Source organism: Aspergillus udagawae (genome assembly GCF_001078395.1).
Source record: "Aspergillus udagawae IFM 46973 DNA, scaffold_2, whole genome shotgun sequence".
Classification (NCBI taxonomy): domain Eukaryota; kingdom Fungi; phylum Ascomycota; class Eurotiomycetes; order Eurotiales; family Aspergillaceae; genus Aspergillus; species Aspergillus udagawae.
This window is the reverse complement of record NW_025091265.1, coordinates 4,357,211-4,371,368: the sequence shown is the minus strand read 5'-3', so window position 1 is coordinate 4,371,368 and position 14,158 is coordinate 4,357,211. Positions and strand designations below refer to the sequence as shown.

At 51.4% G+C, this 14,158-nt stretch overlaps 6 protein-coding genes across 6 annotated transcripts; 3 read left to right on the top strand and 3 right to left on the bottom strand.

Annotated features, from left to right (window-relative positions):
- Positions 1-266: 266 nt before the first annotated feature.
- Positions 267-3,480, top strand: Aud_003848 (putative NRPS-like protein biosynthetic cluster; the record flags this gene model as incomplete). The annotated part of the gene is made up of 3 exons (XM_043288795.1): positions 267-1,019; positions 1,081-3,048; positions 3,103-3,480. The coding sequence occupies 3 exons, from the start codon at positions 267-269 to the stop codon at positions 3,478-3,480; spliced, it is 3,099 nt and encodes a 1,032-aa protein (XP_043144730.1).
- A 128-nt stretch (positions 3,481-3,608) lies between these two features.
- On the bottom strand, positions 3,609-4,642 carry Aud_003847 (uncharacterized protein; the record flags this gene model as incomplete). Its single annotated transcript, XM_043288794.1, has 2 exons — positions 3,609-4,173; positions 4,230-4,642. 2 exons carry the CDS (start codon positions 4,640-4,642, stop codon positions 3,609-3,611), a joined length of 978 nt encoding a protein of 325 aa, XP_043144729.1.
- Positions 4,643-4,930: 288 nt separating this feature from the next.
- On the top strand, positions 4,931-6,247 carry Aud_003846 (alpha/beta hydrolase; the record flags this gene model as incomplete). Its single annotated transcript, XM_043288793.1, has 4 exons — positions 4,931-5,012; positions 5,098-5,436; positions 5,491-5,997; positions 6,063-6,247. 4 exons carry the CDS (start codon positions 4,931-4,933, stop codon positions 6,245-6,247), a joined length of 1,113 nt encoding a protein of 370 aa, XP_043144728.1.
- Positions 6,248-6,759: 512 nt separating this feature from the next.
- Positions 6,760-8,552, bottom strand: Aud_003845 (cytochrome P450; the record flags this gene model as incomplete). The annotated part of the gene is made up of 5 exons (XM_043288792.1): positions 6,760-6,864; positions 6,916-7,005; positions 7,055-7,502; positions 7,554-7,777; positions 7,827-8,552. 5 exons carry the CDS (start codon positions 8,550-8,552, stop codon positions 6,760-6,762), a joined length of 1,593 nt encoding a protein of 530 aa, XP_043144727.1.
- A 701-nt stretch (positions 8,553-9,253) lies between these two features.
- Aud_003844 (uncharacterized protein) lies at positions 9,254-10,956 on the top strand (the record flags this gene model as incomplete). The annotated part of the gene is made up of 2 exons (XM_043288791.1): positions 9,254-9,516; positions 9,570-10,956. 2 exons carry the CDS (start codon positions 9,254-9,256, stop codon positions 10,954-10,956), a joined length of 1,650 nt encoding a protein of 549 aa, XP_043144726.1.
- A 429-nt stretch (positions 10,957-11,385) lies between these two features.
- Aud_003843 (uncharacterized protein) lies at positions 11,386-13,121 on the bottom strand (the record flags this gene model as incomplete). The annotated part of the gene is made up of 6 exons (XM_043288790.1): positions 11,386-11,743; positions 11,805-12,015; positions 12,076-12,132; positions 12,184-12,509; positions 12,566-12,692; positions 12,758-13,121. The coding sequence occupies 6 exons, from the start codon at positions 13,119-13,121 to the stop codon at positions 11,386-11,388; spliced, it is 1,443 nt and encodes a 480-aa protein (XP_043144725.1).
- Positions 13,122-14,158: the final 1,037 nt, after the last annotated feature.

Below are 14,158 nucleotides of genomic sequence, written 5' to 3'. Positions count from 1 at the left end.
TCGCTTGCTCACTAATGCCGTGCAATAGATTTTGCTTACCATGTATATGGACCGGAGTAACGAGAGGCGGGTGTTGCTCTCTGGCGCGGACCGTACTTGTGTACTCCGCTCCGATTCCGCACAGGCTTGCTTTGCCCTCTGGCATAGAAAGATCTAAAAGATCAGATCATATTTGGCATGTAATAAGTAGTCAATAGTCATAGATCGATCCACAGCAACTAGGGCAAACAATCTCTACAACATTATTCACACTTGAGGGCTTCGACATGGCGCCAAGTTTCGATTCTCCCACTACGTTCACTACCACCTTGGACGTATGCTTCGATCGCGCGACCCTGTGCTTGGATAACGAGGCCAGCAAGGAGGGCGTTCACTCCCTGCCGGATCTGATTCAGTTCAACGCAGACCACAACCCTGACCATTTGTTCGCCATCCAGGAGGTGAAACTTGGCCAGGAGCGACATCTGGAGCGAGTGACTTTTCTAAGCCTACATCATGCAGTCCTCGCTTGTCGGGAATGGTTAGCTGCCAATTTTCCAGTTCGGGGAAACAAAAAGCCCATTGGTCTCCTTATGGAAAGTGGTCTTGGGCTCTTCATTTACCTCGCCTCCCTCCTCTCCCTAGAGAGCCCTGTTCTTCTTCTCTCTGCTCGACTGGGCCCAGCAGCCATCAGCCATCTTGTCGGGAAGACCGGCTCAGTTGCTATTCTCACATCCAAAAGGACAGAGTCGCTAGCATCTCATGCAACTCTTGGTAGTCCAATAAAAATCCTAAACGCCCCTCCACTTTCGGACTTCCTGACCTCACCTTCAATCAGATACGCAGGCCAGCGTCTCCCAAGGGTTCCCTCTCACAAGGACGAGCCCGGCACGCTTATACTGCACTCTTCTGGGACAACTGGACTTCCCAAACCCGTCTTTCTCACGCATCGTTACGTTCTGGGCTACGCCGCGTGTCACCGTCTGCATCCCGAAGAGTCCGTAGGCCGTGTGAACGTCTCGACACTACCACTCTACCATGTATGCTAGTGACCCCCACCGTTTCAAATGACCTATAGTACAGCATACCTAATCCGTCCAGGGCTTTGGCCTCCTTGCCCCGTGTCTCAGTTTATCTGTGGGAAAGCCATGCTGCTTCCCTTCACCTTCTATCATTCCCTCCGCCACCTCCACCATCGAACTCCTCCAATCTACCAACGCCCTATCTCTAATGACTGTTCCCTCGATCATCGAAGAAATAGCATCCTTCTCGGGATCATCGTCTGTTGAAACTCTGCGATCCCTTGACTTCGTGGCCGTGGGCGGTGGTGCCATCAAACCCGAGGTCGGCGAAAAGCTGCACACCCAGGGCGTAACCCTGCTGAATCATTACGGGGCCACTGAGATCGGGGCAATTGCACATATTTTTGTGCCAGACGAAACCTACGACTGGCACTATCTGCGCCTCAGAAGCGACTTGGGATTGCAGGTCAAAAGCGTCGAATCCGACAACAGCTTGCACTGCAAACTGCTTGGGTATCCGTTCGGGTGGGAACGAGCGTTTGAAGTGCAGGATCTTCTAGAGCGGAACCCAGCTTCCATCAATGATGTCGAAGTCAAGATACTGTCAAGGAAGGATGATGTTATTGTACTTGCCACGGGTGAGAAGGTTCTTCCGCAGCTATTGGAAGAGACATTGAATGGCAAGGCCGGCATCAAGACGGCTGTAGTCTTCGGCGAACGCCGCGAGACTGTCGGCGTGCTCATTGAATCACAGCAACCAATTGCTCCTGCTGAATACCAGGGGTTTACCAACAAGGTATGGACATGGATTGATGAGGTTAATCATCTTGTCGATCGACATGCCCGGGTTCCTTCCCCAGATGCCGTCGTGGTGGTGCCAGAGGGCAAGTCTATCCCACGATCTGACAAGGGATCTGTCATGAGGCATGAGGTTTCTCGAGTTTTCGCCGATGAAATTGAGAGAGCCTATTTATCACTGAGCAAGAATGAAATCTATCTCAATCCTGCCAATGTTCTCCCAGGCTTACGAGCCTTAGTCCAGGCTTGTTTGGGTGACCGCATCAAGACAACTATTGCCAATGAGTCGGATTTCTTCGAACTGGGCATGGACTCTCTAGAGGCTACCCGCCTTTCGCGACAGCTTAACTCGCTCCCAAACCGGGACTCTTTCCCGGGGCTCACGGAAGAAGTACGCCCGGACTTCATTTACCAGCACCCAACTCTTTCTTCACTAGCAGGAGCCATGGCGGGTGAACCAGCCCCACCGCCAAGATCTCAAAAAGCATTCGAGATGCAGGATATGCTGCGGAGAGCACTGCAGTGCATCCGTAGCGCTGGAAGTGAAGTCGTCTTGCTCACTGGGTCGACGGGTACTCTGGGAGTACACATGCTCGAGATCCTCTGTTGCAATCCTCGTGTCAAGAGCATTATTTGCGTTAACCGCACCAAACCAGGTGTGGACGCATGGACTCGGCAGGAGGAATCTTGTCGCGCCAAGGGGATACAGCTACCTCTTTCTTCGAGGGACAAGATCGTTTGTCTCCAAACTGCTACCCAGGACCATCATCTGGGCCTCTCGGATGAGGTTTACGCCAGCTTGACCTCCAAGGTCACGCACATCATCCACAATGCCTGGCCGATGGATTTCAAGCGCCGGCTCTCCTCTTTCCAGGCTCCCATTCAGTCGCTCTCCAACCTTATCCAGCTCGCCAAAGATATCCACACTCTCCGACCTCATGTGGTTCCCCGGCTCGTATTCACCTCATCCATTGCGGTCACAGGGCGGTATCCTGGAAGACGGGTCGCTGAGCAGCGCATGACGGATCCAAACTGGGCTGCGGCGATGGGATACGCCGAAGCCAAATGGGTGTGTGAGTGTCTTTTGGAAGATGCTGCGCAGGATTCTCCAGGCTCGTTTCAACCGGCGGTTGTGCGCCTTGGCCAACTCAGTGGCTCGAATCACTCAGGGTTCTGGTCCAAGACAGAACATCTGCCTGCGCTAGTCTCGACATCGGCAAAGATCGGCGCTCTTCCTAACATTCAAGGGGTAAGTGACCGAAACCCACATAGAAATAAACAGAGTATTGATTTCGACCTACAGAGTTTCTCCTGGCTGCCTATGGACATAGCCGGTCGGGTCGTGTCAGATATCACTCTTTCTGACAGTCAGCAACACTTTTATCATGTGGAAAATCCTATTCGACAGCCTTGGGTGGATTTGCTGACCTCCCTGCGCTCTGAGCTCGACGTGTCATTGGTCGAGTTTGAGGACTGGTTTATGCAGGCTCGTCAGACGGACCTGCTTACGGGTCTGGAGGACTTTTTCAACAATGATTTTGAGACCCTTGCTAGTGGGCGGATTATACTGCGGACCGATTCTTCGAGGGCTGTTTCTCCATCGCTGAGGTCTTGTGGCGGAGTTGGCGTGAATGTCCTGAAGAAGTATTTGCAGTCTTGGAAGGATCAGGGCGCTTTGTAGAAACTTCTAACGATTTTGAATAGAGATAGAAACTCTATAAGAAGTGTCCGCAAATAGGAATAGCACTGAAGTGACATGCAGGATAATAGTGTTTAGTTTCTAGCTGTTGTGCTGGTATAGCTGAGTAGCTACTCAAAATCAGTGCTACCAGTCAACGCCTTCCACTCATCGATATCCTTACGAACCTGATCCATAATCGAGGGAATCAGATGAACCGCATCATTACCTAAAGCTAGTCTCGAAGGCAGAGTCTTCCCCATGCACTGCCCAGTATGCGTTAACGCTTCAAATAGCAACTCCGCCGCGACGATTGGATTGCCTGGCTGCTTGCAGTTCTTCGCATCCAAGGCCGACAAAGCGGCATCCACAGGACCAGAAATATCTGGAACACGCCTCTGTGCCCGCTTCCGATTGGAGTCGGTCAGAAAGTTTGTGCGAAAATAGCCAGGCTCTACTGCCACCACGTCAATCCCCAAGTGGGCGACTTCAGCACGCAAAGCCTCTGAGTTGATCGAACAGGCTGCCTTGGAGCTACAATATATTCCAGCACCAGGGACACCGCGCCAACTCCCGATGGATGCCATGTTGCAAATAACCCCAGCGCGTTTTTGGCGCATGTGAGGGAGAATGGCACGGGCGACGTTGAGTTGGCCGATGACATTGGTGTCGTACTGGTGGAGGACCTCTTTTGCACTGGGGCAAGTATTAGTATCGTGTACGAAGCTTGCATTCTGAGAAGCTTGACCTACCTGACCTCCTCAATTCCTCCAGTCAGGATGTAACCGGCGTTGTTCACCAGGACGTCGATCCGCCCTGTCTTTCCCAACACATCAGACACAACGCCATTCAACTTTTCGTCCGGCCAGGTCACATCCAGCTCGTAGGCCAGAGCCCCTTTACTTTCTAAATCAGCGAGGGTGGCGACTTGACGCGCAGTTGCCACTACAACGTCGCCCCGACGGAGGGCAGCTTCTGCGATGCATTTGCCAAACCCGGAGGAACACCCTGTGATGAGCCAGACTCTCGACACCATTTCAGAACTAAGTGCGAAGAATGTATTGAATGTCAGGAAAATACGAGGAAGAGAGACGGAGGAGTGAATTAAAGCTGCCGTGGGTTTGGGACCGGAGTACGAGGTCCGGAGCTGCCAGCGGGTTTCCATGCTGCAGATCACTTCTCGGAGTCAACCTGCAGAAGTCATGGGACTGAAAACGCGGCTATCATCTACCTTGGACTTCAAAAACAAAAAATGGATACTCCGGCCCATTATTGAGATGCAGTCGTGAAGGCAAAGTCATCGAAGAGATAGATTTGTATCTATAAAACACCAGAGAGTATCACGAAACCCTGACGAATTTCCAGGAGACTAAGACACGACCTGACAGAGGACAGGCAGTCAAATTCAATCTCTATCAATCAGCAGCGTCAGATCAGAAACTAAGCTCCGAAAATGCTGTTTAAATTGTGTCTTGTATTGGCTTTGCAGCCCCTGGCCTGGATGGGGGTTGCTGCTCTTCCACACAATTCCACCGGTAAAACATTGCTCCTCTATATTCATCCTTATTATACCCCCCTTTGTCATTGATTGTCTTTAACAACTAACACAAGCCGTCCCAGGGTCTGTTAGCATTACTGAATGGGGCGCCACATGCACCGAGCGACTTCTGCCTGTGCATCTAGAGAAGACTTCGACCCAGAACTTCACGCTGGACAGCTATAGCCACGAGGTTTTCTATGCTCTTACTCGCAAAGAGATACTTATCAGTGGCACCTACAATGTCTCCACCCGCACCTGTATCCCCAAGGGCGGCGCCAAGTCCGAAAGTATCCAGCTACTGGCCCACGGAGCGACATACACCAAGCACATGTGGGATTTCGCATATCAGCCCGAGCGGTACAGCTGGACCAAGCATATGAACGAGGCCGGATATGCGACCATGTCGTTCGATTTGATTGGTGAGTCTACCCTGTTGTCTATAACGGCTCAGCATATTCTCACAACCGCGACAGGTGCCGGAAACAGCACTCGCCCCAACGCCATGCACGAAGTCCAGACCCAGGCCCACGTAGAGACCGCCCGCCAATTCATCAGTGCCCTCAAGGCTGGCGAGATTGACGGCCACCGCTGGAAGCGCGTCGTCTACGTCGGTTTCTCTATCGGCGCTGCCGTTGGCAACTCCCTCGCAACCCAGTACCCTACTGCGGCCGACCAGCTCATCCTCCTGGGGCTGTCGTGGTACACTGACTACATCTACCCAGCCCTTTTGATGATGCTGCGCGCCGAAGCCAACAAGATCGACCCCAAGCGCTGGGGATCTATGCCTGATCTCTACACCACCATGCCCAGTCTTGTGACCCGTCAGTTCTCGCACCTGTACGGGGACTTTGACCATGGTGTCGAAATTCCTGACTGGGATGACCTGGACGCCGACACGGTTGGAGAGGCTGTCAGCTTCATGTTTCACGCCAAAGAAGCCCCGGAGTACAAGGGCCCAGTCTTCCTGGCTCTTGGGAACAGTATGTTCTGCTTTCCCTTCCCCCCCTTGTTCTTCTTGGTAAAGTCGGCAGCTAAGCAAAAACAGACGATGTCACCTTTTGCGGTATCACTTGTGGAGACCACCATCTCGATGTCTACAACAAGTTCCCAGCCGCCGCAGACCATCGCCCTCTGCTCTACCCTAATACCGGTCACAATATCCTCCTGCACCGAACAGGCCGCAAGTTGCTGAATGATGTTACTGATTTCATTCGCAAGCATGATAAATAGGCGTAGATTCGAAGGCTAGCTGAGGTACGTCTGAGGGCATACTGATTTCAGGGAGGGACTATAGTGTATATAGATCATACTAGTACAAAGACTCGAGAAATACCTGGTATATCAATGAAAGAATTTGGGGAACAACTCTATACTTCTGCTAATTTATGTCGTAATTGAACCCTTTTTTTTTTTTTTTTGCTTTTCAGCTAAAGCTCCGCACTTCTAGTAGTTCAGCCTTCCGAGCCGTTCAAGTTTACTCGGCTCCAGGGTTACCAGTAACAAGGATATCCTGACTTCTCGAAATTTTCGGAGCTCCTGTCACGCTGGAAAAGAATAGGGCCCCATGTAGTGCTTATATCACTCGATTCGTAAGTATAGACATAGCTAGAAACCAGCCTACGGTCGATTCACGAGAAGGTGAAGGAAGCTGCTCTATCCCCAAGGAACTGTATCATGAAATGGCATTTTATTCAGAACAGGACGATGGCAGCGTTTAAAGCACGGTCATTCAATAAGCCCATCTACGGCCACTGGCTCCTCCTCTTCATAACGACATGAAAGTCAAACTGTGGCACAAACCATCGGTTCTCCACTCTCCACTGGCTACCAGGATTCTCAAGCCCAATCTGTTTATATTAGACCAGTCTCTTCTCAAAATGATAAAGAAGTTGACCTACCTCATAAGCTTGTAGCAACGTCGGCACCAGCTTATAAACCTCCAAATGCGAGATATTCTTCCCAATGCACGATCGATGGCCGTGACCAAACTACGACTGTTACTCCCGCAATCGTCGACTGAAAATGGATGGCCCTTACCGTCAACAAGCTATTCTCCATCTTCTTCACAGCAGCCTCATCCTTCCCCAGCCATCGTTCAGGTTGCCAAGAGTCAGCGTCTGGACCGAAGGTTTCTTCGTCCCGGTGCACCACCCACGCATTCATACCAACAATCGTTCCCTCTGGCAGGAATTCACCGCATACTTCCACTCCTCCCTCTGGGACAACCCTTTCCAAAGGAAGACCAAAGGGCGGATGTATTCTGCCCGCCTCTTTGATACAAGCGTCGAGATACGCAAGTTGTCGGCTTTGTTTCCATGTTACGATTGCGGAGATGGATCCTACTTTGGCCGCTGTTCGCAATTCATCCATCAGTTTGGCCATGGTCTCTGGGTGTTGAAGCAGGTTATAGAAGATGGTTCGGAGCATGATAGCTGTTGTATCACTGCCAGCGGTTATATTCGACTGCGTCCATGCCAGGAGTGCCCTAGAATTGAATATTAGATATATACAGTTTTCCTCGAGCACGGTCTCCTACCACTGCGGCACACTTTTGTCCTTCGCCATCGCCTCAATAAATCGGGACAAGAAGTCTCGGTCATTCAGATTCTTCGCCTCCTCTGATGGATTGTTCATCAACTTCATCCGCTCATTCTGTCTGGTTACGGCAAAGTCACCCATCGCAGACCATGAGGCTTTGCGCAGTCGAGAAATCCACGGGTTCTTAACCCAGAGTTCATCGATCCACGGCATTTGGCCCACCTAGCCTACATCTTAGCCTAGTCATGCCATCTCTGGAAGGGTCACGTACCGGCGCCACATACTGGAAATACTTCCAGATATCGCCCATGATGTTATCGATATCCTCTCCCTTCTCGAGGAAACCCAGTCGCTGAGAGAATGTGATCTCCCCTATGACATCGAAGGCGAACATTTGCAACCATATCCCAAAGTCTAGGGGTCGGCCATGGTTAGCGAATCGGGTGTCTAACTGGTCAAAAAAACAGTGGATGGTCTGGTCGACGAATGGCTCGAACGAGACGAGGTTGCTCATCGAATAGATACTGGCAATGGGCTTCTTGAGCATGCGGTGGATGTCCTCATCTTGCGTGGCGAAGAGTCCGGGGAGGATCTTTCCTTTAGACATGGGGAGAATGACTTGGTAGAATTTGGACTGCTCCTGGTCAGCTCCTTCATTGGGGTTAACGAAGTTGTATTTTGACAGTACTTTCTTGTACTTTCCGCTGAATCCGTAGATGGCGGGTACCTCCTTGGGATCCCCGACTGAAACCATATTCGGCCCAAAACGCACTAACTTGCCATATTTCCGGTGCAGTTCAATATGGATATCATGTGCCCGCCTACTCCAAACCCAGTAGAAGCGTGGAATATTGGAAATCGAGGCAAAGAATGGTCCGGGGATACGGCGTAGCCTAGTATAAGTTGAGACGAGGTAAAGGATGAGTCCTCCCGCCACGATCCATGGCAGGTACTCTGTAAGAGCGTTAAAGATTTCGAAAGACGCCGAATCCAACATGATGTTGTGCAATTTCCAAGGGATGGTAGTTGTGAGCATACAATCCTAAAGTCGCTGATTTACTGCTTGCTTTGCGTGGATCGCTCAAGATGTAGCTGATGCTTTGTAGAGGACCGGAGTACTTGGAACATCCTGGTCTGAAGAGCCCCTCCAAAGATTGCTGAGACATCGTTTCTGTTTTTATCAGCTATAAACCGTTTGGAACAATACGATGCGTAACGTCAATGATGCTCTGCTACACACGCCTGTTGACTGTGGCATAGTCATGCAACTCCTTGACTGCATCGGAGATAGAGTTCCTTAGAAGGGGGACCGCCAGATGCTGTGAACCATTTCCGGGACTGGGGGGCCCGGGATATAAATTTGAAGCCATCCCTGTCCATTCCCCCTGCATACTAAAATCAACACCTGAATATCCCGACGTGAGAACACCCCAAAATGAAAGAAAAGCAACAAACATCTTTACCCTCGAGCTCGCAACCTTAGATAGGATACAGATCCTCCTTTCCCAATTTGTCCTTGGCCCTTGCTCTGATCCCTGCCTAGCGCCGTCAACGTGAGGTCGATCGTTGTACTCCGGTCCGCTAATTCCCACACAAAGCTGGTCCCATAAAAACCTTTGTTCCTACAAGAAATATCAACAGATTGAAGAGATCCCACGCATTATACAGGCCCATTAAAGCGCTGAGCCTATAACAATCATGGCCGACATTGAGAAACAACGCGATATCGGCCCTCCAGCCAGCGCTGAGCTCCCTGCGACGTCCGAGATGAGGGAGGTGCGTGGCCTCGCCTGGATCATGGTGGTAGGATCCATTCTCTCGGCAACGTTCCTTTATGGCTTGGATCAGACGATTGTGGCCAATATCCAGCCTGCTATTGTGGACCGTTTTGATTCGCTGGGCCAGCTGTCATGGATCTCAGTCGCTTTTTTGCTGGGGGCTGCCAGCAGCAACCTCTTCTGGTGGGTTCATTGATGATCGAGGATATACGATGTAGCTCTCTAACGGGCAATAGGGGTCAGATGTACGGTCGCTTCAATGTGAAATGGCTATATTTTGCCTGTGTAGGCCTTTTCGAGTTGGGATCCACGGTGTGCGGTGCTGCACAGTCGATGGCAGCTCTCATCGTTGGGCGTGCCATCTGCGGCTTTGGAGGCGCCGGAATGTACACTGGATCCATGGCCTTGCTCTCCCTCACTACAACGGAAACGGAGCGGCCGTTCTACCTGGGTCTTCCGGGCCTCACCTGGGGGGCTGGGACTATTCTGGGACCCGTACTGGGAGGTGCCTTCACCGACAGCAGCGCAGGCTGGCGCTGGGCGTTCTATATTAATCTGTGCATAGGCGCCCTCTGTGTCCCAGTGTATATCTTCCTGGTTCCCAGTAAAGATGCGAACCCCGGTCTCTCTTTCTGGCGTCGCGTCGGAGGGATAGACCTGCTAGGATTCATCCTGATGACGGGCACTTTCACGGCCGGACTCATGGCGATCTCTTTCGGAGGTACCGAATACCCCTGGAACAGCCCGCAGATTATTGCATTGTTCGTCGTAGCCGGCGTCGTGACGATCCTCTTCTGGGTGCAGCAGTTCCTCGCCATCGGTGTCAAGCGAGAGCACGTCTCCTTCCCCCTGACCTTCCTGAAAGAGCACAGGCTCCTCCTTGTCGCCCTAGTAGAAGCCTCCGCAATCACAGCCACCTTCATTCCCATTTATTTTCTCCCTCTCTTCTTCCAGTTCGTGCACGGCGACTCGGCCCTCGACACGGGTGTCCGTATCCTTCCCTACGTTGTCTTCTGCGTCTTGTCGTGTATCCTCAGCGGCCATGCCGTCAGCAAAAATGGCCAATGGCTTCCTTGGTTCCTCGGCGGCGGCGCCTTCGTCCTCGCCGGAAGTGTCGCCCTCTACACCGTCAACGAGGGAACCTCCACCGCAAAGGTCTATGGATACAGTATCATGATCGGCTTCGGCGCGGGCTCCTACCTCCAGTTACCCTTCGCCGTGGCCCAGATGATCGTTGAACCCAAATACATTACCGCAGCAGTCGGTTTTATGGCATTTGCGCAGCTCTCGGCGCCCTCGGTGAGCATGGCCATCGCCAACGCGGTGTTTATCAACCAGTCCACCACTCAGATCTCACATGTGTTACCTTCCTGGTCGAGGAGCGATATTCAGCGTGTCATTTCGGGTCTGGGGGGAAGCGATCTCGCGTCATTGGACTCTGAGACGAGTCGTCGCGTTATCGAGATCATTGTGCAGAACATCAGTAAGGCGTATATTCTATGCTTTGTTGGGGCGGGTCTGGCAATTATTATATCGGCGTATCTGGCTATTGACCATATCTCGTCAAAGGAGAAGGTGAAGCGTTCGAACCACGACGATGAGAGTGATGCAAGTGTGGAGTGATTGTACAGAGAGTCCACGGGACATCATGGATAGAGATAGGGACGAAATTTACGCTAGTTGCCTCTGGTTTATTTTGTACTAGATATATTTATCCTAACGTGCTCATTTGCGACACCGGCTAAATCTATGTGGCAATATGAGCTTCGAAATTGATGTCCCTGTAGACAGTCCACCAAGTCTTTCTAATTGGCGCCAGTCATAATCTGCTTCAAGAGTCTCCCTTAGCTCAGATACGCTCGACTATATGCACGAAACGACATCTTTACCGAGCTGGAACGGACAACACCCAAGTTGCAAGTACAGACCTGTCATTCTGGGGGCTCTCACACATTTGTCTCAGAAGGAACAATGTTCTACAATCTACATTGAAGCAAACACAACCCGCGCATGTTATACTCATCAATCAAATCACCCATGTACTACTTGTCTCTATAGCCCCTCATTCAACAACGGCGAACCAGGCAACACACACTCCACCAACCCAACCTGGCTCCGGCAGTCGTAGATCTTTCGGAGAACCAATCCCGCCCGCCCAGCAATGTCCTTGAATTCTTCAGGAGTACGTTCAATACCGTTAATCAGCGCCATCATGGCCACATCACGCTGATGGCTGTAACGGGTGAAATAGCCGTAGTTTGCAGGGAGTGGCTTAGGGGCGGACTCAATCTCCTTGCAGCCTAGGGTGGTGTTCATCACTTGGTCGCAGATCAGGATTCTAGATCGCGGGCCCATGCTTTCACGGATAGCCGAGAGGATTTGAACACAGTAGTCGTCCGACCAGTCGTGCCTGGTTGATTTTGATTGTCAGAGAATATTGCGAGGCGTGAGAGTCGCTTGGGGTAACTTACATGATGTACCTGAGCCAGTAGACATCAGCCCCCTTGACGGGGTTCTCGTGGAAAAAGTCGTGCGTCATGAACGACACACGGCCTTCTGCGAGGGCCTGGGGGTTCTCCTTGGGCCAAACCGAGGACTGCGCCTGCTTCAAGGCTGGGGCACGGTCTTGTACCACAAAGTTCAGCTCAGGGTAAAGGCGGGAGAGTTGAATACAGAATCCACCTGTAGAACAAAGTCAGCTTCAACAGTTGACCTCCATAAACCAAGACAGGGCTTGCTTACCAACACCGCCTCCCACATCCACAATCTGTGCCTTTCCAAGAGATTTCCAGGGGTAATCTGTGATTCCTCAGCACCAGTCGTAGAAACCAGGTTGTCAAGAGACCTTACCGTAAAGATGAGCGCCTCCAAAGACCAACCCACCAGCAAACATGGCCAGACAAAAATTGGCATGCTCTGGGCGGGTAACCAATTCGTCCGGCGCCTTGTCCTTGATCTTGTCGTTCAAGGTTGGACCCCATGGTCCGGGATATCCTCCGGACGGGTAGTCTTTTAGCTGTCCAGCAGCAACTTGCTCCTCAAACCACTCCCAGCGAGTCTGCGTCGTCCCCATTGTATCCTGAAATGCCGTCTTGCGCACGTCATAGGATGGTCCTTTCTCCGCGTCGAGAAGAGTCTTGGGGAGGAAGTCGGACGCGCTGTATATATCCAATGCGCTATGAATTCATTAGGCATGACAAAAAAATCCGAGAGCGGACAATGAAAAACCTACAACATAATGATATAGGCACGGAGAGGCTCATTATTCACCAACGCAGCTGAGATCGTATTGTTCGCAAACATGTTCGGGGACACTTCCTGGAAGATATGGATCGAGCAAAGACAGCGCATCAATCGGCCTACAGTCCATGGATGCGAGTCAGCCGACAGATATCTGAGCAGCAGGGGCTGATTTGTCACTCACCCAACTTCCGCTTCTCGATACCCGTGGCCTCGCTAAGCTCCTCGATGGTCGCCTGCTGGCTCTCCTTCCTAGCGATCACATCGGGAACACGAAGCTCAGCAACAATATGCAAGGCGCGAGCCTCGTTGTACTGGGACGAGACCTCGAGCAGACGGCTTGACGGGTCGGAAACCAGCTCTGTCAGCAAACCGGAAGCAGATAGCAGCGTCTTCTGCGCATTGAAGAGAGCTGGCGAAGCGATGTTGGTGCTTTCCGCGGGGATTTCTGCTGCCCATTGGTCGATGATGACCCTCGCCGTGCGACTGATGAGGTCGCACAGCTCAAGGAGCCTAGCTGCATCCGCAATGGTTCGCTGGGCGGACATCTTGTCTGTGTGCTAGTTTGATTGCCTTCCTTTTTTGACCCTTGCTTTTTGTTTCCAGGTCTGCTTACGTGCGACAACAAACGTTCTTCTCAAACTCACAGACTTATATCCTCACATGCGATGGGATGTTTATAAGAGATTCCTCCATGATGGACCGCAGTCTCCGCTGAACCTTCCGACTGCTCTCTCCATCCGGGATTTTAATGAAACTTTCGGGACCGGAGTAGATAGAAAATAGTAGATACCTCAAAAGATCAATATGTAAGCATTGTTTGTCATCTAGGAGTTATGCTCATTAAGATAACGAGCAAATAGTCCTAAGCGTGATTAAGATATGCAGGCTGAAAATAGTGATTTTCACATGGAAATACAAAGTGCGTCGCTCGGTAGTGTACGTCACTCAATAGTTCCTTTTGCTCTCTTTCGGTTCTCTTCTCCTCCAAACAACGCCACTAGGCAGATACAGCAGAATTTAATCTATGTGGCACCTTCTCGTATCGGCGGGGAGGTGGAGGCGATCTAGCAGGGTCCTGATGAAAGTACCGCCTGTGGCTTTCTCCGTTCACTTCCCCTATTTGGGGATAAATGCGGAGGGCGTCAGCACATGCATATTTGACGTTGCATCTACCCTTCCCGCCCGGACGAGCGACTTTAAGGCAAGGGCTTCTTATCAAGATTTCAAGCATGTGGCGTTATGACGAATTGTCCTACCTCGCCATCAACGGTGCCATCGAGTAAGAGAACGATGGTGGGGAAATTAATAGAGTTTTGGCGGAATTGCCGTGTTCTTCCCCCGAATCAAGAGTCTCCCCGGGTGTCGATCCGTTGAGGATCTGCAGATATGATACTCCAGGATTGCAAGAAAAGGAGCACGAAGCGCCTGGAGTGACGTGGAGCCAGGGTGTACTCCGGTCCATGCTCAGCTACGCGAATGTTGACAACCATAGTGTTGTGACATGGCACAGGGGAAGGAAGACTGGCCTCGTGAATGATTGGTGCAGCTTCAGCAAGACCCTTGTCTGCCAGGGGTGGGTTCT